This window comes from Tribolium madens, unplaced genomic scaffold (genome assembly GCF_015345945.1).
Source record: "Tribolium madens isolate multiple individuals breed KSU strain unplaced genomic scaffold, Tmad_KSU_1.1 Scaffold_19;HRSCAF=116;Tcas5.2_LG9, whole genome shotgun sequence".
NCBI classification, from domain to species: Eukaryota; Metazoa; Arthropoda; class Insecta; order Coleoptera; family Tenebrionidae; genus Tribolium; species Tribolium madens.
Window position 1 is genome coordinate 1981454 of NW_025400983.1, and position 25229 is coordinate 2006682.

At 33.1% G+C, this 25229-nt stretch overlaps 3 protein-coding genes across 5 annotated transcripts in view; 1 reads left to right on the top strand and 2 right to left on the bottom strand.

Annotated features, from left to right (window-relative positions):
- Positions 1–1059: 1059 nt before the first annotated feature.
- Positions 1060–9006, top strand: LOC123015836 (peroxisomal acyl-coenzyme A oxidase 3-like). Of its 2 annotated transcripts, XM_044415848.1 has the most exons (9): positions 1066–1721; positions 4465–4600; positions 4660–4821; positions 4868–5023; positions 5071–5676; positions 5729–5851; positions 7448–7802; positions 8304–8743; positions 8790–9006. In XM_044415848.1, exons 2-9 carry the CDS (start codon positions 4475–4477, stop codon positions 8910–8912), a joined length of 2091 nt encoding a protein of 696 aa, XP_044271783.1. In that variant the 5' UTR covers positions 1066–1721; positions 4465–4474; the 3' UTR covers positions 8913–9006. The 2 variants fall into 2 exon arrangements, with proteins under 2 accessions (XP_044271782.1, XP_044271783.1); XM_044415847.1 differs by lacking the exon at positions 8790–9006 and having other exon boundaries at positions 1060–1624; positions 7448–8417.
- A 123-nt stretch (positions 9007–9129) lies between these two features.
- Positions 9130–21781, bottom strand: LOC123015835 (huntingtin-interacting protein 1). Of its 2 annotated transcripts, XM_044415846.1 has the most exons (15): positions 21593–21741; positions 20852–20970; positions 18288–18551; positions 16573–16730; positions 16179–16515; positions 15901–16130; positions 13329–13507; positions 12975–13264; positions 12770–12920; positions 10425–10733; positions 10126–10370; positions 9921–10073; positions 9776–9876; positions 9496–9725; positions 9130–9442 (listed from the first exon to the last, which is right to left on the bottom strand). In XM_044415846.1, exons 2-15 carry the CDS (start codon positions 20888–20890, stop codon positions 9285–9287), a joined length of 2844 nt encoding a protein of 947 aa, XP_044271781.1. In that variant the 5' UTR covers positions 20891–20970; positions 21593–21741; the 3' UTR covers positions 9130–9284. The 2 variants fall into 2 exon arrangements, with proteins under 2 accessions (XP_044271781.1, XP_044271780.1); XM_044415845.1 differs by lacking the exon at positions 20852–20970 and having other exon boundaries at positions 21593–21781.
- Positions 21782–21851: 70 nt separating this feature from the next.
- Positions 21852–25229, bottom strand: part of LOC123015837 (calmodulin-lysine N-methyltransferase-like) — a 5997-nt gene continuing 2619 nt past the window's right edge. The window contains exons 2-6 of the mRNA XM_044415850.1: positions 23008–23080; positions 22660–22954; positions 22487–22613; positions 22270–22434; positions 21852–22227 (exon numbers count right to left, since the gene is read on the bottom strand). Coding sequence (XP_044271785.1) covers positions 22023–22227; positions 22270–22434; positions 22487–22613; positions 22660–22954; positions 23008–23080 — 865 coding nt within the window. The 3' untranslated portion in view covers positions 21852–22022. The remainder of the gene's footprint in view (positions 22228–22269; positions 22435–22486; positions 22614–22659; positions 22955–23007; positions 23081–25229) is intronic.

Consider the following 25229-nt stretch of genomic DNA (forward strand, 5'->3'; position numbering starts at 1 on the left):
CTCCCTTCTCTCTTGTAATTTCACTCTCCATAGTTGGCTATGATTTTTAAATTAAGTTTGCAAGGCTGAAGAAAATGAGACAGAAGAAATGAAATTTGACACCTCTTCCCCTTTCTTTTTTCACTTTTTTCTTCCCTCTTCTTTCTAGTTATTCCTGTCTATTTTCTTTTCTCTTTTCTTTTTTGCAAGACTTTGCAAGAAGTTTGACGCACTTCTTCTCCTTTTCTTCTTTACTTTTCTTTTTCTTTCCTTTATTCTCTTTCTATTCTCTTTTCTTCAGTCTTTTTTCGTTTCACTTTTCTTCTTTCCTTTTTTGCAAGAAATTTGACGCACCTCTTTTCCTTTTTTTACTTTTCTTGTTCTCTTTTTTTTCCTCTATTTTCTCTAGTTATCTGTCTTTTTTCTGCTCTCTTCTCCTTTTTTCTCTACTTTTTTTTCCTCTATTCTCTACTTATCTCTGTCTTTTTCTTTTCTCTTCTCTCTTCCCTCTTTTTTCTTTAGTCTTTTTTAATTTCCCTTTTCCTTTTTTCTTCTCTCTTTTCACTTCTCTCTCCAGAGTCCCGCTAGAAGTAGGCTGTGATTTTCAAATTAAGTTTGCCAGGCTGAACAAAATGAGACAGAAGACATGAATCTTCTCCTTTCTTTCTTCACTTTTATTTTTTTCTTCTCTCTTCTTCCAACTTATTCCTGCCTTTTTTCTTGTGATTCTGATTTTAAAATGAAGTTTCTATGACTGAACAAAATGAGACAGAAGATATGATATTTGACACACCTCTAATCTCCTTTTTTTCACGTTTTTTTTTCTTTTTATTTTTTTCTTCCTTCTCTCCTCTTTTCTCTCTCTCTACATCATAAATACGTGATACAAGGAAGCTTTATAAAATATGAGTCTCTTATCAGTGGCGTAACTAGAAACTGGACAAAAAGGGGGCGAAATTCTTATTTTTGTATTTAAAAATAAACCATTCGTGTTTCTTTTTATTACAGGGTATTTATTATACAGATTGTTCCAGAAATAACTGACAGAAAAGCATTAGTTCCAATGCTATCAACAGAAATTTAGTGACCTTGAATTTTAGTGCAATGACCAATTAAGGTTATAGTCGTTTTCTTGACCTTGAAAAAGATAACAATGACCAATAAAGACACAGAAAAGCACACTAACTTTATGAAAAACATAAAATCACCAATTTCAAGTCAAATTTTAATTTTTTCACCGTTTTGAGGTTAGGTTGTCATGACACCGACCCGACTCAGCAACTTGATATTGTTAAGCCCCCTCTGGATACGCCAATGCCTCCGTTATCAGCGTTTATGATCTAATACAATAACTATGAGTAATAGCGAATAAATTCTAGTTCTAGCCCTAGTACATGCCTGCTAGATCAGCCCAATTCGAAATCAACAAAGTGAAATTTCGTCGACCCATCGCCGTTTCCGCCCAGATGGGTCGATCACGTGACCACCACCACGTGCAAATTTGGTTTGGTCGTCAGCCCGCCTGAAAGCAGCAGCCGCGGACGTGTCGTCGAGCCCGAAGTGGCGTCCCATTCGTAGTGCAACAAGTGAGGGGCGGTGTTCTCTCTTCTCTTTCAATTTCCGCTGTTTTTATTTCGGAAAATCGGTGAGTTTTCACATTGTGTTGGTTTTCCGGCGTTTCCGCACCACGTGACTGCGACAGGAATCGATTGGAGAAGCGCCACCCTGGGGGAAAATCACCGGTAATTTGTTAACACCTTTAATTTGGTAGCCTTGAAATCATGGGTGGGCTGATATTTGAATTTGTGGACGAGATTAGCGTTGGCTATTTATAAAACAGTTGAATTTTCGGATTTTTCACAGGACTGGCAACCCAACCAATGAAATTCGTGATATTGTTAACGCGATGAATGGGGTAATTTCGCCTTTGTGTTGCAATGGATTAATTAACTATAAAAAATTACACAATTGCCATGAAAATTTTGAAATATTGGATTTATTACACACGGAATTTATGACAGTTTAGAAAATGTCAATGTAAGCCACGCTTTATTGTCATTTTGATTGACGTTTGAAACTAACATTTGAAAGTTTTAGTTGAAATTTATTTGGCAATAATGCCAGCAATTCGTGTTTTTATATAATTATTTTGATTTGTTGTAATTTTTTCTCTAGCTGTCAGGATAAAAATTACAAAACCGAAAGTGAGGTTAGTTGCCTAAGGCCCGTTTTACATTTTTATGTCAGTCGTATGATAAATCGTCCAAAATTCCGTGTCCGCCAGTGTATCAGTGAGTCATTTTGTGACGTTTTTCCAAATTCTGGCATTTGATTGGTGGTTACTGACCACGTGATCGACAAAACTTGCAATGTTGCAATTTTTTCAGTTTAATTTACGTTTACATGAAATTTTGTTTGTTTTAAAGTAATGAAGCTTGTATTACATGATTAAATTCTTGTTGTTGTCATCAAACACTTCAAGAACGTGTTCTCGGATTGTTTTCCGTTGTAGGAAAATTATCTGTTGAAACTACAAAGTAGGCAAAAATGAAGATATAATTTTTTTATCATTACTTCATGATTTAGAATTTGTCATGATTTTCGTTTTAAATTAATAGACTATTTTTTATCAAAGTCGGCTGTGGCTTGGTTAATTTGGCAGCATTGAAGACTTGCTTAGTTTCAAAGGATAACAAGCCACATTTTGTGTTGTCGTGGTTTTTTTAGGCATTAGTTGGCAAAACTGAATAAGGAAAATGACAAATGAAATAAAAATTGTGATCGGCAAATTAAGTTTGTAAGACTGAATAAAATGAGACAGAAGATATGGAATTGGAGACTTCTCCCTTCTTTCTTTACTTTTCCTTCGTTTTTTCTTCTCTCTTTTCTCTTTTGCAAGATTGAATAAAGTGAGACAGGAGATATGAAATTTGACGAATCTCCTCTCCTTTCTGTCTTCACTTTTCTTCACTTTTTTTTTTCTCTCTTCTCCCTACTTATTTATTTTTTTTTCTCTCTTTTTTCTCTTTTCTTCTTTTCGTTTTTCTTGTCTTTTCACTCTTTTTACTACTGTTTCTCTTTTGCAAAACTGAATAAAACGAGACAGAAGATATGAAATTTGACGCATTTCTTTTTCTTTCTTTCTTCATTTTTTTCTCTTTTTTTTTCCTCTTTTCTATACTTATCTTTGTATTTTTTCTTTTCTCTTCTCTTCATACTTTCTTCTTTTTTTTCTTATCTTTTCACTCTTTTTACTTGTCTGTCTTCAGAGTCCAGCTTGAATAAGTAGGCTGTGATTTTCAAATTAAATTTGCAAGACTGAAAAAAATGAGACAGAAAATATGAAGTTTGACACTTCTCCATTCTTCCTTTACTTTTCTTTTATTTTTCTCCCTTTTCTCCCTACTTATTTATCTTTTTTCTTTTCTTTTCTTCTCTTAGTTAGAATAAGTAGGTTGTGATTTTCAAATTAAGTTTGCAAGGCTGAATCAAATGAGACAAGATATGAAATTTGACACTTCTTTTTTTAATTTTTCTTTCTTTTTTCTTCTCTCTTCTTTATACTTATTTCTGTCTTTTTTTGTTACTTTTGCAAAACTGAATAAAACGAGACAGAAGATATGACATTTGACGCACCTCTTCTTCTTTCTTTCTTCACTTTTTCCTCTCTTTTCTCTACTTATTTTTGTCGTTTTTCTTTTCTTTTTCCTCTTTTCTTCTATTCTGTTCATTTCGTTTTTCTGGTCTTTTCACTCTATTCTCCATTTTCACATTTTTCTCTAGAATTCAGCGCGAATAAGTAGGCTGTGATATTCAAATTAAGTTTTCAAGGTTGAAAAAAATGAGACAGAAGATATGAAATTTGATGCACCTCTTCTCCTTTCTTTCTTTACTTTTCTTTACTGTTTTTTTTTTCTCTCTTCTCCCTACTTAATTGTCTTTTTTCTTCTCTTTCAGAGTTCAGCTAAAATAAGTAGACTGTGATTTTTAAATTAAGTTTGCAAGGCTGAATAAAATGAGACAGAAGATATTTGCAAGGCTGAATAAAATGTGACAGAAGATATGAAGTTTGACACTTCTTTTTTTAATTTTCTTTCTTTTTTCTTCTCTCCTTTCTACTTATTTCTGTCTTCTTTCTCTTTACTTTAAATAAAACGAGACAGAAGATATCACTTTTTTTTCCTCTCTTTTCTCTACTTATTTTTGTCTTGTTTCCTTTCTCTCTTTTTTTCTCTTCTCTTTTTAATTTTCTCTCTAGAGTCCAGCTAGAATAAGTAAGCTGTGATGTTCAAATTGGTAAAAAAAATGAGACAGAAAATATGAAATTTGACACTTCTCCAGTCTTTCTTTGTTTTCTTCTCTCTCTCTCTTTAATGTTATCATGTATAATTATTGTTCACGTATATCTAATGTCCTTTGTGATAACGAAATAATGCAAAACTTTTTTGCAATCAACATTGTTGTGGTATTAAATTTTGCGATTAGTTTTAGCAAAATGGCCGACACCAGTTTCATAAAAGACCTGCCTTCGGGCCCCCTCGACGCCTACCGCGATCGTGCGACCTTCGACTGGAAAAAAATGAAACTTTTTTTCGAAGACCCCGATTTACTCAAAGTCAAAGTAACAAAATCACTTTCAAATTAAAAAAAAAAAAACAAAAAAAAAAACAAAATTTCCAGATGCGAGTATGGGAAACTCTGGAAAAAGACCCAATTTTCCAGAAACCCAAAACCGAATTAAACTCGGAGGAAATGAAGCGTCGAGCGGCCCTCCAACTCCGAAAATACTGTCAATTGAGTTTCGTAACCCCGGAAATGGCCAACTTACCATACAAGCGCAAGGTAAGTGGTAATTTACTACCGCGCTTGCTTGATTTTGTGCCCCTAGACGCGCTACATGATGACAATAAACGAGGCGTTAGCCGTGACTTTCCCCGACGTCTCCGTCAAACACGCCATAGGACTTGGGTTGTTTAAGAACACACTTACCACCCTAGGGACGGAAAGACACAAAAAAGTGCTGGACGCCGCCTGGAGCGGGAAGGTGAAACAATCGACGATCGCCGTTCGTTGGGTTATAAAAATTTGCAGATTCTCTCTTGTTTAGCCTTGACAGAAATCGCGCATGGTAGCAACACGAAACAAATGCGTACCACGGCCACCTTTGATAAAAATAGTCAAGAATTCGTGATAAACACCCCGGATTTCGAGGCGGCGAAATGCTGGGTGGGCAATCTGGGCAAGACTTGTACCATTGCCCTCCTCTTCGCCCAATTGCACACCAATGGGCAATGCTATGGGTTGCACGCGTTCGTGGTGCCCATCAGAGACCCCAAGACTCTTCTACCATACCCCGGGATCGTCGTGGGCGACATGGGCGAGAAAATCGGCCTCCATGGTATCGACAATGGGTTCATCATGTTCCAAAACTACCGAATCCCGCGGGAGAACCTCCTGAATCGCACGGGGGACGTCACCCCCGAGGGGGAGTACAAGAGCAGCTTCTCCGAGCCGGGGAAAATCCTGGGGGCCGCTTTGGAGAACCTCTCCACCGGGAGGGTGGGGATCATGCAAGAAAGTGCGAATAATTTGGTGTGTGCGGTTACGATTGCGGTGAGGTACGCCGTTGTGCGAAAACAGTTCGCCAAGAGCCCCGACGAACGAAGCGAGTTGCCTATTATTGAGTACCAATTGCATGTGAGTGGAGGGGGAAGTGGAGGGGAGATTGGTGACTTTTGGGTTGTTTCAGCAATGGAGGGTTTTCCCATATGTGGCGGCCGCCGCTGTTTTGAAGATTTTTGTCGCGGGATTCACCGATGAGTATTTGGCGACGGTCCAAAAGTCCACTTCGGCCACGCAAATCGAGGATTTGGTGAGTGGTTGGCTAAAAAGTTGGGGGATTTTGGCGGTTTTTACGTTGGCAACGTTGACTGTCAGATTCAAACGTCAAAATTTTAGTCAACTGTCATTCGTTTCCGAGAGTGGAGATGGGAACATCGAGAAATTTATATCGATGTTCTGTGACATCGACGATCGAATAAGAAATCATCGATGTAATATACAGGGTGTTTCACTTAACTTTACGAGGCTTGCGCCTAATATACGCACCCAAACATACAAAAGTCACAGAACACTGGATACAAAAAATACACATTTAATTATTTAAATTTTGGAAACCCATGACAGTAGTTGTCAAACTAATCACTGTTTCATTATTATTATTATTAACTGCAGTTTTTCAGAAATAATTATCATTTGTTCTATCAAGAGACGGCATGAATATGATTCTAGTTTATCTATCTTAATTACTAACTAACCAAAAACGTCGTAATTTTTGAAAGGGTGAACAAACTAGAGAATATTATCCAATTTTTCAAAATTTGTAATCGAGTTCGTATCGGAATATGTATTATTGATTGCATCTTACAGGCGCAGGCCTCGTAAAATTACGTGAAACACCCTGTATATCGCCCCAAAACATCGATACTTAAAAAAATCGATGTTATTATTGAAAAAAAAAAAACATTTACCATTTTTTTTAATAATAAATTTTTGGAATATAAAAAAATACAAATACAAACATATTTCTTACAATTCTTGCATAAAACATAAACAAATACAAACTACAAACATAAAACTTAACCACCTACATCATCGTTAATTTTGTTAAAAAAAAACATCGAATTCTCCATACATCGAATTTAAATTTTATCGAATGAAATTTTAAAATTAAAAAAAAATTAAAGATAATTTAAAATAATCAACTAAAGTAACTAAACCAATTTCGATGTATCGAAGTAAAAACATCGATATTTAGAATAATACTTACACATTTTTAAATCGATGTATTTGACTAATATTCGATGTTTGAAAAACATCGATATTTTTTGCCCATCTCTACCGAGGGGCGTCTGCTGGCATAGCCCTAGTAACCAATTATTCAGTGTTTTAATTTTAAATAATAAAATTGTCAAATAAAATGTTGACAACTTAATGTCAAAATCACAGCCCACTATAATTTATTTATTATTTTAATTAACCTATTTTCCATTGTTACTCGTGTGATAAAATTTATTACTGAAATGGCAATAAAAAAAGTTTTTTTTTATGACATGTGTAATAAATTTGTTTATCGTGACTGTTGATTGGTGGTTTCTAAACACGTGATGCGAAAAACTAATTTGATTGGCGCTTGCCGCACATGTGACCCGAACGCTGTCATTTGATTAGCCCATTTCATGTTGACAACTTAATTTCAAAATCACAGCCCACTATAATCAGCATTTCCATTGTTACTCGTGTGATAAAATTTATTACTGGAATGGCAATTAAGAAGATTTTTAATGACATATGTAATAAACTTGTTTATGGTGACAGTTGATTGGTGGTTTCTAAACACGTGATGCGATTTGATTGGCGTTTGCCACACACGTGACCCGAACGCTGTCATTTGATTGGCCCATTTCAGACGAGCGTCGTGGCCGAGATCCACGCTGTGGTCTCCAGTGCTAAGCCCCTGATCACGTGGGTGTGTCGAGACGCGGTCCAGGAGTGTCGTGAGGCATGTGGGGGCCACGGTTTTCTCAAATCGGCCCGATTCGGGGACTTGCGGGGGGCTATAGACCCCTGTGTCACCTACGAGGGGGACAACAACGTTTTGGGGCAACAGGCGAGCAATTGGTTGGTGAGACAGTGGGAGAAAATGAGGGGTGAGGAGGAGTTGTGCTCCCCCTTGGGGACTTGTGCGTTTTTCCAACACTCGGGGGAGATTTTGAAACGGAAGTTCGGTTTGGAGAGGGTGCAGGAGGTTCTCGATTTGAACTGTGAGTAAAATTGCTAGATGGCGTTGAAAATGAAACGAAATAGGGGAAACATAACCAACATCGACATTTGGCTGTCAATTTTTGACAAATATTGTGACAGTTGTGTTCCCTGTTTTAGTAGATTATGAAATAATATTGTCGTATCAACAAGAAATTACTCCCTAGGATTTAGGGATATTTGTGAATAGGTTGCCATAAATTTGGTTAGGTTGGTTTCTGGTCACAAACAAAAGATATCGTCACTAGTGTCAAAATTTAGGATAAGTCACCTGTCAGTTTGTATGCATAATTTAATTGATAGTTGACAGCAGGTTGACAGAAAACGTCAATTGACAACAACAAGGAGTAACCAACCTTAGGCATATAAAACTACTTCTGAAAATTCTAGTTACAAACAACATGGAAAACGTAATTTTCCTAAAAGTTCAAATCCTAGGTGGTAATTTCTTGTTGACAAATCTGTATTTGGTTGAAGGTCGGTATTACAGGTTTCTGTTTTAGTTYTSCACMCGTGTTACGAGTGGTTGATTACATACCTAGTGGGGGAAACTTACAACAAACAACAGAAATTGCTAAAAAGGGGCTTTTGTAAAACGGAAGCTCGGAATAAGTCTCAGGTTTATTGCGCGTCAGTCCTAACGCGAGTTTACGCCGAATACAACGCATTTAGATTTTATTGCAAAGAATTATCAAGGTCCGAAAAGTCCCTACAGGACGTTTTGGGGCACTTAGGGCTTCTCTACGGCTTGGTCAATGTGGATAAATACTCCTCCTATTTCTACCAAGGGGGTTTCACAAACACTCCCACTTTTTCCCATTTAATCAAAGAAGGCGTTCTCGAGTTGTGTGACAGATTAAAAGACAATATTTTGGGGGTAATTGACGCCATGGCGCCCCCCGATTACGTCGTCAATTCAGTTCTGGGCAAGTCGGACGGAAAGGTAACTGTTCTTTAGCAGTAGAAAAAATAATGTATGGTGTTCGTAGCTGTACGAAAACCTCCAAGCTGCTATTATGGGAAACCCCGACTCGATGACACGTCCGCATTGGTGGAGAGAGATAATCGTACCTGATGCTCCCGATTTTAAACAGCCAAAGAGTAAATTGTGAAAGGCCGATATTTTAAACGCAAATACTTATATTTGTATAGAAATATTTTTATAATACACCGTTATTGCATTTTATTGTGATAACAAGCAATCCAGCTTTTTGTTATTATTCCAAAACAAGCATCGAAATTACAGGTTTCTGTAATTCTTAACGAAAAAATTACAGGTTTCTACCCACTAAATAGTGACAGAAACCTGTAATCTTGAAAAGTGAAAACTAGTTACAATAATTTATTACATCATGTATTAATTACAAACAGTTATAAAATTAATGTTAAATTAATATACGCATAAATTACGTAAAATGCAACGGTTTGTAGTCATACTTAACAATTATCTTTGGAATTTCTCTAATGCGAAATTTTGAGCCTCCTCAATTTTCCTCCTCAAGCTTGTAATGATGCTTCCTCAAGGCCAACAACCGGTGTCTCTCCTGTTCCAACTCCTTCTCCAACTCTAAAACCCTCACTTGAGATTCCATCTCTAACGTCTTGGCTTGATGTAGAGTCAAATTCGACGTATCTAACTCTTCTACAATAAAAAAAAAAATAAAATTTAATCAAAAAAATCAAGCCAAAAACCACCATTTTCATCAATCAACTGACTACAATCCTTAACCGTCGCCACAACCGTTCCCGTGGCTGTCGTCACACCTTTGGACGCTTGTGTCAACTGTTGCAAATTCGCACTATTCCTATTGGCTTTCACTCGACTCGCCACAACCAATTGCGCCGTGGAGGCGGCGATTTCCTGCGCCGCCACCACCATTTGTTCCAATTTACCGTTCGAGGAAACCACTTTATCAGCCGCCGTCCTAGAAAAACCACCATTTCTCTCACACAAAAACCATTTTTTGACACTCACAAAAGAAACTTCGCCGCCACTGCGACCGCCTTCGCCGCCGAAATAAAACCATCGGTCCATTGATGGTTCCGTTTGTAAAACTCTTTCGCACTCGCCGTACCCTAAAACGGTTTTTTTGCACAAATTTTCCACCAATTTCACTTACTTTTCCTTGTGCCACAATTTCGGCCTGTAATAATCGCGATTTCTGCACTAGGACTCTAATCGCCTGCATTAAAGTCGTGCAAGAATCGAGTAATTTGCTATTAACTTCGAGTTTTATGCCCGAATCGGCGGTTCGAGATTTCGTAAGCATGTCCTAGAAGAGTTGAATTAAATTTTGAAATTAAGTTGGTAACAGTGAAAAATACTTGAATTCGATTGGCCGCCTCCTCGATCGCTTTATCCATTTGCATCATTTCATTTTCGAGTAAATCGGCCAAATTTTCGGCTTTTATTCCATTCATTGATAAATTGATATTATCAGCGAGTGCGGCGACTTCTTCGAGTTTCACAATTGCCTGATTTTGAAGCGATTTCGTGTCAGAACCGTCTTTGAAACACTGGAGGAGTTTCAGGATGATTCCACACAAAATCTTGCATTCGTCGGCCATTTCTAATTTTTTTAATTATTGTTATTTGAAAAAATTAATTAATTAATTAAACTCACTTTCGCCGAAATTAATATCAGGACTGTTGTTACCCGTCGCTCGTCCTTGAATAACAAACAGTGAAATTCGATGTGTTATTTCGTTCGCTTTGACGATTACGTAAGAATTCGTTGTTTTTATCAAATCCGTTTCGTATTTTAACGAATCGAGACAGATTTTACTTAAACTTCGTAAATAATCGGGACTGCATGAAAGGGCTGTCAGGGCAGGGTTGTCAATCTCGTCGAGGGCTTGTTTTAGGATAATTTCGTTGTTTTCGAGTGACTCCAAGACGATTTTTCGTATCTCATCTTCACTGGTTTTCTTAACTGAAAATGATCAATATTTGGAAAAAAAAGTGGGTGAAAGGGCTCGGCTTCGCCTCGGCAAAACTCGTTCATTCACGGCCTAATACACAATACTAATATAATAATAATTATTTTAAATAAAAATAAAGTAATAAAGCAAAAAACATTAAACTACAAAGACATTATTTTTAAAACTTTGATTTTTTTGTGATAATCGTTACATTTTTTAATGAAAAAATAATGAATCAACGCCATCTGGAGGCATTTTCTCATYTTTATTTATTCACAGTTGGACTAGTTGGGCAAAAATGCTCGGCTTCGCCTCGCCCAAATTCATTTAATCTTTGCTTAATACTCAAATTTTAAATAATAAAACAAAAAACGCAAAATTTTAACAGAATTTTTAACGTAACATTAAAAACCAAACAGACTTTGTAAAACTTTGATTTATTTTTTTGTGATAATACTCCTTAAGTTCTGTAAAATATCAGTTTTTAAAGAAAAAAAAAAAGAATTAATCAAGGCAATTTGGAAGCACTTATATTTATTTATTCACAGTTGGCACTAGCTAGGTGAAAATGCTCGGCTTCGCCTCGGCCAAACTCAAATCTTCACCTAATATTCAAATTTTAAACAAAAATTCAATAATAAAACAAAAAAAAAAACTAGATTTTGACAGAAATTTTAGCCTAAACATTTCACTTGGAGAAAAATTGATCAAACTTTGGAAATTTTGAAGTCACTCTATTCCAATTTTTATAAGATAACAATCTAGAAACATTTTTTAATGATAAAAATGATTAATCAGCGCCACCTAGAGATGTTTTCTCATATTTATTGATAAACATTTGGTTTCAATTGGGCGAAAGCGCTCGGCTTCGCCTCGGCCAAACTCGTTCAAACAAGATTTTTAGCGTAAACATTAAAATACAAAGACAGTATTTCTAAAACTAACTTTGATTTGTTTTTTTTTTTGTGTTAATTGTTACATTTTTTAATGAAAAAATAATTAATCAACGCCATCTGGAGGCACTTTTTCATCTTTATTTATTTGAATCTAGTTGGGCGAAAACGCTCGGCTTCGCCTCGGCCAACTCATTTAATCTTCACCTAATACTCAAATTTTAAACAAAAATACAACAATAAAACAAAAAACAAAATTTTTAGCGTAAACATTAAAAACCAGGTAGGATTTGTAAAACTTCGATTTATTTTTTGTGATAATAATTCTTAAGCACCGTAAAATATCATTTTTTAACGAAAAAAGAATTTTTTTATCTTTATTTATTCACAGCTGGCACTAGCTAGGTGAAAACGCTCGGCTTCACCTCGGCCAAACTCATTTAATCTTCATCTAATACTCAAATTTTAAACAAAAATACGATAATAAAACAAAAAAGACAAGATTTTGACAGAAATTTTAAAGCTTAAACATTTCATTTAGAGAAAAAGTGATCGAACTTTGGAAATTTTGAAGTCACTATTCCAATTTTTATAAACATTTTTTAATGATAAAAATAATTAAGCAGCGCCACCTAGAGACGTTTTCTCATATTTATTGATATACAGTTGGCTCTAATTGGGCAAAAGCGCTCGGCTTCGCCTCGGCTAAAACCATTTAATTTTTTTTTTAAATAACTTCGATGTTTTAGAATCTTTTTTTTAATTCTTATAATTAAGCATTTATAATCAAATAAACTTTCATAAAAAGAAATAGACCAGACTTGGAAAATTTGGATGAGTCACTCTGTATATTTCAATTTCTCGAGAAAATAACCCAAAAACGCACTCCATTAAATTTCTGATCAATGTGACCTGTGACTTTGAAATTAAGTTGGTAATATTGAAGAATATAGAGACAAAAGATTATTATCAAACTTCAATTTTTATAAATAATTATAACAAAAAATCTGTTGGCAACACTGAATTATTGTTAGCGGCCGCTTGCCAAAACTTGAAAGTCAGTGTTGCCAAATTAAGATTTCACGAACCACATCAACCAGAATGGTAATTCGATCTTTACACTATATTCAATGTTGCCAACATTAAAAACCAACCTATCTCACTCTCCTCCTGCAAAAGCTTAAACTTCTCACTCCATTCCTCAACCTCCCTCAACAACCCCTCATTTTTCCCTCGAATTTCCCTCAATTCGACCATCAAACCATCCCTTTCTTTACACGCATCATCGATACTTTTTTTCAAAATCTACAAAAAAAAAAATAAATAAATCAAACCAAAAATGCCCTAACAAAACATTACTTCCGTCTCCATATTAAACAACTCTTTATCTCTCTTTAGTGTTTCCAACTCTTCATTTTGACAATTTGCAGATTTCTGTAATTTTTCCTCCGACTTTGCCACTTCTTCCCTTAAAGATAGTATCGTTGTCTCAAGTTCGACTTTCGATTGTTCAATCGATTCAACTTTTTGCAACAATTGATTAAACTTTTTCTCGACTTCGGCCATTTCACGCAATTTTTGTATATGATCATTGCGTAATTTCACATAAACATCTTTCAATTTATTAAACTTCTCATCTTTAACTTTTTCTAAAAAAAAAAATGAACTATGCAATTATTGCTAAAAACTCAACCAGGGGGCGGGGTTAATTACGTTCACAATCCTGCGACTGCGCAACAGCAAATGCCTGATTCATCAACTCTTCCTTGATTTGACGCTCTTGCACCAATTGACTCTCTTTTGTCGCCAGTTCTGTCTCAAGATTCGTGATTTTTGTTTGATAATTGTCGACGATTTTCTGATTACGAGCCAACAAAATTCCGATATCCGAACTGCAAAAAAAATATTACAACAAAGTAGGCTGTGATTCAAATTATGTTGGCAATTCTGAGTCACTGTCAATTTCACAGTGTTGACAATTTAAGCCACAAAAATAGTCAGTAATTATGAAAAAAAAAGACAGCTTGTAAAACTTTGGTTGCCACTCAAAAAATAATGAAAAGAATATACAGGGTGAATATAAAGTATGGAACCAAGCGGTTTTTTTTAATTATTTGCGCCCAGAAAATAATATAAATTAAAGTAAAATTCTGTTTTGTTTTTGAGTCATACGTTTTTTGTCAAAATTGCAATTTATGTAAAAAAATTTTTTGAAAAAATTAAATATGAAGCAGATAGTTGTAATCCTGGTTTTATAAAAAAAAATCTACAAAAACAAAAGAAAATTTCGAAAAATTTTATTTTTGATAAAACATGACATTTTTATAGTACTTCATCATTCAACAATTGATTTTCCTTTTTTATGCAAAAAAAAATAAACTTCGTCAAGAATTTTTGTGATTCACCCTGTATCTGACTTGGGTGTTATTTTAATTATGAGTTATGCAAAAGTAACAAAAAATGGTCGGTGACTGTGGAGAGAAAAATAAACAAAAAAAAAAGAGAAACTAGACTTGTAAAACTTTGATTACTCACCCTGTACAATTATTTCTCAAAATAGTTATAAATAGTAAACAAAACAAAAATTTAAAAAGTGAAGAAATTATCACAAAAAAATTAAATAAAAAACATCATTTTTTGACCTGTTTTAATCAAGTTAGTTGTGGAATATTAAAAAACGCCATGGCCAACTAAGAAAAAGTAAAAATCATCGATTTCATCATGAAAATGGCATTTGATACGTGACGGAAATGTCAATTTTCTCTTTTTCCATCAATGTTGCCAACTTAATGTTAAAATCATAGATGACTGGATGATAAATTTGAACGCATATAATATACTGAAAGACATGGAAAATGTAACAAACAAAATTAATATAAATGTGATCGTATTTTGAGAACGAAATTTTGTTTCGTTTTTGAGTTATGTAATTTTTTTTGTCAAAATTGCAATTTATGTAAAAAAATTCTTTTGAAAAAATTAAATATAAAGTAGATAGTTGTAATTCTTAGATCATCACCTTCATGAGAAAAACGGTTTATAGAAAAAAAATTGTAGACCTCAAAAACAAAAGAAAATTTCGAAAAATTTTATTCTTGATAAAACATGACATTTTTATAGTACTTCATCATTCAACAATTAGTTTTTGCTTTTTTTACAAAAAAATTAAACTTTGTCAAGAATTTTTATGATTCACCCTGTAACTGACTTGAGTGTTATTTTAATTATTAGTTATGCAAAAGTAACAAAAAATGGTCGGTGACTGTGGAGAGAAAAAAAATCAAAAAAAAAAAGAGAAACTGGACTTGTAAAACTTTGATTACTCACCCTGTATTATTATTTCTCAAAATAGTTATAAATAGAAAACAAATAAAAATTAAAAAAGTGAAGAAATTATCACAAAAAAAATTAATCATAAAACAGCATTTTTTCGATTTGTTTTAATCAAGTTAGTTGTGGAATATRAAAAAACGCCATGGCCAACTAAGAAAAAGTAAAAATCATCGATTTCATCATGAAAATGGCATTTGATACGTGATGGAAATGTCAATTTTCTCTTTTTCCAACAATGCTGCCAACTTAATTTTAAAATCATCGACGACTGGATGATAAATTTGAACGAATATAAATTTGAACGAAAATAATATACTGAAAGAGATGGAAAATGTAACAGACAGAATTAATACAAATTAAAGTAATATTCGTATTGTGAGAACGAAATTTTGTTTTGTTTTTGAGTTATGCGATTTTTTTGTCAAAATTGTAATTTATGAAAATTTTTTTTTTGAAAAAAGTTAATCATTAGATGAAAAAAATGGTTTATAGAAAAAAAAATGCAAAACATCACATTTTTATAGTATTTTATCATTTAACAATGTTTTTCGAAAATTTAACTTCGTCAAGAATTTTTCTGATTCACCCTGTATCTGATTTGAGTGTTATTTTAATAATTAGTTATGCAAAAGTAACAAAAAATGGTAGGTGATTGTGGAGAGGAAAAAAATCAAAAAAAAAGAGAAGCTGGACTTGTAAAACTTCAATTACTCACCCTGTATAAAAATTCAAAATAAAAATTAAAAATTAACATAAAAAAACATCATTTTTTGACTGGTTACAATCAAGTTAGTTGTGGAATATAAAAACCCCATGGCCAATTAAAATAATTAAAAATCATCGATTTTATCATAAAAATGGTCAATTTTCTCTTTTTCCATCAGTGTTGCCAACTTAATTTAAAAATCATAGACGAGTAAATATACTGAAAGACATGGAAAATGTAACAAACCTCAATTTATCGCATTGACTTTTGAGGAAATCTCGCTCGACTAAGACTTCCTGATGGGCCGGACTTGGCGAAATTGAATGTCGACTGTGATTATCGATGACATCCGACGTTTCGGACGTATCAATGAGACTACCTTCAGTCACATGTTCCTCTTCCGGTTCTTGCGGTACTACAACTTCTTGCGTTACGTATGTTCGAAGGTCACTCTGTATTAAAAAATTCGGTGGATTCTACAAGAATTTTTTTTGTTTAAATCGTCTCAAATGTCAGTTTTTTACCTCTGGTAGTGGCGGAATCGCAATCAAATCTTTAAAATATTGCAAATTGCTCGTATTTTGATAAAACYATTTCAATTGTTTAAACTGTTTGAGAAACCTCTGTCTGTGTCCTAYMAGTAAGTCGGGTTGTAAGGCAGAATGTAGTTTAAATAGTATTTTGACGCAATAATCATATAATTTGGAAGCATCTTGGATACATGGAATCAGTGGTGCCAATCGACACTGTCCCGCACTTGTCATCGAATTCGATCTTGCCATATCAAGTGATCCAAAAACGGCAGCTTGCAAGTCAATTATATTATCCAAATAATCAAACATTTCCACAGTCATTTGAAAACTTTAACAAAATCAATTTAAAATAAAATCACGAACGAGCGTAGCGAGTGCCACTTACTAATTATTAATGTCGTTGCCGCCAATCGACTCCAATTCCTCGTGCGAAACGCCCAAATGGCCGGGAAAACGAGGATTTTTCCGATGAAAATCCAATTTTGTCATAAGCAGACTTGTATACAAACGAATCATCTTGCCGTATCCCTCCCTCAAATGCACCTAAAAATAAATCTTTACTATTAAAAAAATAATCAATTCCGAAAATGTTGATAACACCAGAGGTGACCGAAGGGAGCCGAGGGCATTTTTAATTCAACGGATATACTGGCTGTCTCAGCGAATTGAAAAAGTCCATTAGTGACCTTTAAATGGTAAAATTTAAAAATATACAGGGTGTTCCAATGAAAACGAGCCACCTCGAATATCTCAGAATTTGACGTAATTTTTAAATCACCCCCTGTAACCCTTTAACCCTCACGCATCCTAACTTTAACATTTTAAAGCTATTTTAGCAAGGTTTTCAAAACTTTACCAAAATTGAATCAGACCATTCTTTTATGAGATACACGTGTTCTAATAAAAACGGACCATCTTAGAAAAAAAATTGCAAAAAAAACCCGAAACAGGTTAATTTTGTAATGGCTAAAAAACAATTTTATTTAATTAAAGGTCATTTTTAAATCATAATCTTTAATTAAAAAAATAGGGTGGGATGCCATTTAAAAAAATATATATTTTTTAAAAAACTCGAAAACTAAAAGAAATTTCGAAAAATATTATTCCTGATAAAGGGTCATACTTTAGGCTAGAATAAAGTGGTTAGTTTACGAAAAAAACGCTTGTTTCCATACTTTTTATTCACCCGGTATATTATTTTTTTAATTTTACCATTTAATGGACTATTTCAACTCGCTGGGACACCCTGTATTTATTATTAGGTAACCCCAGAGGTGGTCGAAAGGAGCCGAGGGCATTTTTAATTCAAGGGATATACAGGCTGTCCCAGCGAGTTGAAAAAGTCCATTTAAATGGTAAAATTAAAAAATATACAGTGTTCTAATGAAAACGAGCCACCTCGAATATCTCAGAAACTAAAAAGACTTTGCAAAAACGCCGAAACAGGTCGATTTTGTCTCCGAGGGGGACATTTTTTGACGTAATTTTTAAATAACCCTCAGTAACACTTTAACCCCCACGCACTCCAACTTTAAAATTTTAAATGGCACTACCCTACTTGTGGCACATTAAATGAAAGCTATTTTAGCAAGATTTTCAAAACTTTTTACCAAAATTGAATCAGACCATTCTTTCATGAGATACAGGTGTTCTAATAAAAACGAACCATCTTAGAAAAAGAATGCAAAAAAAACCCGAAACAGGTTAATTTTGTAATGGCCATTTTTAATCATAATTTTTAATTAAAAAAATTATGGTGGGTTGCCATTTAAACTCGAAAACTAAAAGAAATTTCGAAAAATATTATTCCTGATAAAGGGTCATATTTCAATTGTACTTTAGGCTAGACTAAAGTGGTTAGTTTACGAAAAAAAAGCTTGGTTCCATACTTTTTATTCACCCGGTATATTATTTTTTTAATTTAATTTTACCGTTTAAAGGTCACTAATCAACTAGCTGGGACACCCTGTATTTATTATTAGGTAACCCCAGAGGTGGTCGAAAGGAGCCGAGGGCATTTTTAATTCAAGGGATATATTACAAAACAGAAATAAAGCGTCACTTTATTCCCTGTTGGGAGGAAAAATCGTTTTTGCGCACCCATAATTTTCCGATTTCGTCAAGATCGTGACGGTGTCGTTGACTATGAACAAGGCACAAGGGGTGACCCTCACGGAGGATTTTATGGACCACGTGACATAATTTCCAAGCGACGATTCGGTCGTCCATCGCTGGTAGTTTAAGAGCAATTGACCAAAATGTTGTCGCACCTTGAGTGTGAAATGTGCCAATGATGGCCGAACGAACATGTTTTTGTTTTACGGGAGTTTCCTGACTGTTGATCGCTTTCGAGAGGGCTTGAGCCTGGAAAATAAAACAACTTGGTTGAGTCCAGTTGGCTATGGATTTGATAGGTAAGGCTTGTAAAGTACATATTTCATTGGTTAAACTGTAAAATAAATTGTCATGAAATAAGATCTAAAAAATAGAAACTATTTGTATTTTAGCTTCAAAACTACAGGGTGTTTTGTAAATAGACCAAAAAAATGAAAATGCAAAGTAAGATAAGATTCCAGAAACATTAAAAAAAATTTAACTGTCAAAAAATTTTGACATTTACTTTGACATTTGACATTTTTTATGTCTATTTAATGATACTGATGATCTTGTATATGTTTTTTTATAATTATTCAGTAAAGGTAAAAAAAATGCCAATAAAAGCCACAAATAACATTAAACAGCGTTATAATTTAGGATACAGCTTCCTTGTTTCCAACAGAAATAAAAAGAGTCAAAGTGCAAAATTTAAACTCTCATAACTTCGAAATTTTTATAGAAAGAATTTTTTTAACATTTCTTTCATGTTCCTGGTACCTTATTTAACTTGGCATTTTCCGTTTTTGGTCTATTTACAAAACACCCTATATATGTATATTGATGAAATTTTAAAGTTATCGAAAAGTAAAGTACTTTTAATACTTCACACTGTATATAATTACAATGTCGATTTTAATTATTAAGCAAAAAAAAGTAATGAAAATAGTCAGAATTTTGGGGGAAAAAATAAAAAGAAATTGGTTGCTCACTCAGTATATAGGGTGTTTTCTTAATATTGCAAAAACTGCTACCATAGAACTATCATTGATTTGAGAAATTACTTCTTTTTTCGATGTACAATATGCGGTTCTATTTTTTCGCAATATTAAGAAAACACCCTGTAAATTTTTTCGATATTTAATAGCAATATAAGTGAAAAACATTAATTTCTCAGTCCATTAAAACAATTTTTTTATTAAAATTAATTATGTAATTGACGGTATCAAAGGAATATTAAGGCTTGCAAAATATTTCATAAGTCACACTGTATATTAAATAGTATTGAAATTTAAAAAGTTAAAAAATTAAAGAAGGTAAAAGGTTAATGACGCACCCTGTATTATTATAATTTTTATTACTGATAATAAAAGGCAAAAATCATAAAATACAAAAATTAATTTAAAAAAAATAGGATTAAAAAAATAACTCAGCACTGTATACTGTATAATTATGAAGCATAAAAAAGTAATAATAATAGTCAGAATTACAGGGGAAAAAAGAAATTGATTGCTCACTCGGTATATATACAGGGTGTTTTTTTTATAATTACAAAAATTGCAAACAAAGAACTATCACGTATTTGACAAATTACTGCTACTCGATGTAGAATATGCAATATTAAGAAATTTTTCGCAATATTAAGAAAACACCCTGTAGATTTTTTCGATATTTAATGGCAATATAAGTAAAAAACATTCGTTTTTTAGTCCATTTAAACGATTTTTTTTAATTATGGAATTGACGGTAACAAACGAATATTAAGGCTATTTCAGTGGTCACACTGTATAATAAATAGTATTTGAAACGATAAAAAATTAAAGAATGTAAAAGGTTAATGACGCACCCTGTATTATTATTATTTTTACTACTAATAATAAAAAGCAAAAAGCATAAGAATACAAAAATTAATGTAATTAATTGATAATAATTAAAATAATTTAAAATTAATAATAAAAAAAATTATGGAGTAAAAAAAGTAAAAAGACAGATTGGACAACTTTGTTGGTCACTAAAAATATTTATTTACTCACACTGTAAAGTAAATTAAAAAGCAATATTGAAAGAAGTAGGAAAAACTATTTTTATTGTACTAACTCTAATACGAATTAAAAAAATAATTATTCAAAAATCATGAAATTTCAATGACAATCACACTGTATATACCACTTTCCAAATTTACGAAAATGAAAATGGACTTTTAATGTTTCAAAAAAAAGCTAGTTTTGTAAAACTTTAATCACTCACTTTGTATAAAATAATTTTTCTAAATATGCATAAAAATGTAAAATCTACCGTGTGATCCAAGGAATTTATAAAAAACCACGGTCAACTAAAAAAATATCGATTTCATCGATTTAGCCATGCCACGTGATCCAAAATGTCAATTTTCTATATCATGGCCCACTACGATTCCCGGAAAAAAAACTGTGCAGATGTACAGATGTGGTGAATAATCGATTTCTCATGATCTCTTTCCTTACAAGGAAAGGTTATTTCATGGAATATAAATTTTCAATACACGAATGACGTCACTGAGATGAAATAAACATCACATGGGTGATACTTACGTATTTTTCATAATCCCGTTCTGTATAAACTTTAGCCATTTTTTAAAAACTGCTAGAGAAAAATCCAAAAAAGGCATGCAATACGTTTTTTATTTATTTTAATACAAGACCATGCAAATCTGAAATTAAATGTTAATTATTACAAGTAAAAATATGAAGAAAAAAAAACAACTTATACACAAACAAACAAATTACAACATTTTATAAACTACTTGGCACAAAAAATGCATAACAGGCAATATTTTGCTTATACATTAAGTAAATAAGAAAATCGGTGATAAGTGAGTGATAACAAAGTAGAGAAGAAAAGGTGTAATAACTCAGCGTTTCACAATTTTGTCACCCATCTCAATGACTGATAAGATAAGGATAATTGATGCAATAGATTTGATTTAAATTTTATTAAAAATAAAAAACATTTTTCCACCGGAAGTGAAAGTTTGGAATCGATTGAAATTTCCCAACTGAAACGTCCGGTAATTCACTCCAATTAGTCATGACTCGTTGAAACACTCTGTATACAATTACGGGACCCACAAATGAACGACCGACTTAATTAACTAATTAAAACACCGACAACCCATTTTTTCCCGGAATTAAAATAATCAACCAACAGTTTTTTTAATGTAAACACACACGAAATTAGGGCAATTAGTGCGTTAATAGCGTGCACAAGGGACAATAGCCCCACTTGTTACAAATAAAGCCCCAAACACAAACTAACCAAACAATCACACCTACCTGCGATTTCTCGAAATTTTCGCGTTCAATTTCAAGACTGGTTTTTCGAGGATGAAGGACGCGCGGTAACGACAACGAGGCCATAGTATTATAACAAAATTACACTCATTTAACAAATTATTTAAACTCTAAACAAGCACAACTCACATTTAATTTTACGACAAAACTGTGACAAGTGACATTTCGAGGGGGAACCTACATTACCGACGCGACACTAGCGCTCCAAATACCAAAATTAGCGCAAGAAAATAGACAAAAACAAAATTAACAATATTTATTCCGTTAATACCTCAAACAATTAAAAAAAATCGGCCATTTGTTACCTCACACATTCAATTTTACGAAAAAATTGATACACGATAGGGAAGAAACCTGTATTACCAACAGTGTCGCTAAATTAATTTTTTTTATTTATTTACACACAAAATTACTAATCATCGTCCAGCCGCTGCCTCACATTTCGCTTGGCCACCCCCGCAAGTTTCCGCTTCTTGAACCCAGCCTCACTACTTTCGCCCCCTAAACTCTCAACAACTTTCTCCTTGAACTCTTTAATGGGGGCTTCCGGCTCGTATTGCACCACCGGCTCCTCATAATAATACTCCTGAACCGGCAATTGCAAATCTACAACAGGTCTACCAACACAAATCAATCGATTCAAAAAATCCCCAAATTACGTTTCTTGAATTGTCTGCCATTTGCCATAAGGGTCGGTCTTGCCTGGCTCCAAAAGGGGCCCACAAGTCGTCGCTGGTAAATCATCAACGACTCTTCGCTCTTTCAGTTTTTCACGGTTTTTGCGTGCTTCGTTCTCCATTTCCTCCTCTTTGATTTGTTGCATCCTAAAAAAAATTTCTCTGTAAATTTTGGTGATAATGATAAGAAAAAGCCTACGTCATTAGGGCTTCTTTGCGTTTGAATTTTTCCAAAGCTTTCAACTGGTTCTGCGCCTCGGCTTCCGCCTGGGTTCGCTGCTCCTGGATTGAGAGGTAGCCCTCGCGAGGGGGCTGCCATACCGTCTCTGGAAAAATAACCATCAATTTGAAATTAAGTTGGCAACATTGTACCTTTCGTCATAATGTTGTAATAGTAGGTTTTGCCGTCTCTGGTCTTTGCTTCGTTCCACAGTTTTGTTATTTTGGCAGCACTGTCGAATTTCCCCTTCATCAGGGAGGATGTGAGGTCCCCACATGTCTCCATGTCTTTTTTGTAAGCCTCCATCGCCGCCGATTCCATGAGTTTGATTGTTGCATCGGCTTTGTTTGTGTTTTTTTGGACTTGATTGCTCTGTTTTGTGATATTTCGTAGCCTTTTTTTGACATTTTCCTGATGTCTTCTGCCTTTTTCGTGAAAATCGACGCTCTGAAAACTGGAAATTAATTTTCTTTTTTGGCTTGGGGGAAAGTGTGATTTACCGGTTTGTTATCGGTGATCCAACATTTGCAAAATTCGCAATATTTCCGGCTTTGAGAGACCCAATAGTCGGCCCTTTTGACAAAAATAAAACAAATTTCCTTGTTAATAATGCTTTAATTAATAATCAACAATCCAAATACAATTCAAATCATGTACAATAGGAACTATGAATGTTTATAAAACAAATGGAAATAAATTAATTAATAAATTAATAACGGAGGAAGGGAATGAACAGTTACAAAAATAAACAATTACATTAAAAATCTGGCATAAATACTGTAATTATGGAAGAACGGAGTGTTTTAAAACACCTGAAGGTAATATTACGAAAAGCTGACACCCTGTATATACAGGAATACCAACGAAAGGTAAGTACGTTATTAAATAAGCAACGATTTGAGTATTTTTCTAAAAATTAACTAAAGTGAGCGAAAGGGTCATTTCCAGTCTAGCAAACTAAGTAAAAATAAATACAGTTTTTGTACTCTTCAAAATGTCAGGTTACCAGCCTAGTGTATTTTGACGATCAAGTGTCGTAGTCGATATGTTTTGTTTTCGACAAGTTGGCGATGAAAAAGTGACATCTTATATGGGAAAAAATTAAAATAGGCACTTGGAAAATTTTTAATAACACACCCTGTATAAAAATTAAGTGGTGAATATTAAGAAATGTAAATAATAATCAATAAAAGATAACAGTAAGATTGATTAGATAAATCACCCTGTACATTTTGGTTCTTTTTACTACTAAAAAATGGCACAGAACTGGTGTTATCATACTACCCTGAATATTTTGTGATTTTCTAATTTTTAATAAGAACAAAAAATAAGATTTGTAAAAAGTTTAACGACTCACTCTGTATACTTCTATTTTTTACCAATAACAAAAAATAATTTTGTTGCTGCAAATGTGTTACTTTCTTTATTTTATTGTTATATAAAATTCAAATTCAAATTTAGAAAAAAAGAAAAAAAAAAAGGTAAAATTTAATATAAGTGTGCAATTTTGACGACTCAACATGTATTTTTAAAAGAAAAATGCAGTGCAAATCCACATTTGTAAAAACTTTAACGAACCACCTGTATATTTTTCATGACCTCAAAAAAAATCAAAAATTGTGAATAAGTTGAAAAACATCAGTGACTCACCCCAGTTGAATTTTTAAACTTATAAAATAATTTTTTATTTTCATTGCCAACTAAATTTGACTTTTTTTTTAATAAATCATTTTTTTAAACAAAAGAGCCTTAACTCTGACTACTGTATGTACGAAGTGTAATAAAATTGGTTAACCCTGTTGGTCATGATAAAAAAAATCAGATTTGTAAAAACTCCTTGTATATTTTTTTATGATTCCTAAAGAATCAAAAATTAAGAAAAAGTTGAAAAATATCGTCATTCACTCTATATGACGCGGTTTAATTTTTAAACTTCTAAATTAATTTTTATTTTCATTGACAACTGAATTTCACATTTTTTCAATTTTTAATAAATTATTTTTATTTTAAACAAAAGAGCGTTAATTCCAACTACTTTATTTGTTTGTGTAATCAAAATGGGTCACAATAAAAACTAGATTTGTGAAAACTTTCACGAATCACCTTGCTTGCTAAAAAATCAAAAAAAAAATTGTCAAATATTTGGGACACACCCTGTATGCTGCAGTTTAATTTTTAACGAGAATAAGATGTAAAAAATCTTTTCAATTTTTATTTTCACCGCCAGCTAAATTTCCCAATATCTTAAATAAATCGAGTGTTTTTTTTTAACAAAAGAGCGTTAACTCTGACTACTTTTTTGTTTCTATATGAAGTGTAATAAAATTGGTTAACCACGTTGGTCATGATAAAAAAACAGATTTTTAAAAATTTTAACGGATCACCCTGTACAATTTTTTTGTTTTCTAAAAAATCAAAAAAATTGACAAATATTTGGCACTCACCCTGTATGCGACAGTTTAATTCTTAAACGAAAAATAAGATGTAAAAAATCGATTCAATTTTTATTTTCACCGCCAACTGAATTTCACATTTTTTTTAAAATAAATCGAGTTACGGTTAGTTTTTTTTTTTAACAAAAGGGCGTTAACTCTGACTACTTTATTTGTTTGTGTACGAAGTGTAATAAAATTTGTTAACCCCATTGGTAATGATAAAAAAAAAACAGAGTTCAACGAATCTCCTTGTATATTTTTTTATGATCACAAAAATCAAAGATTTG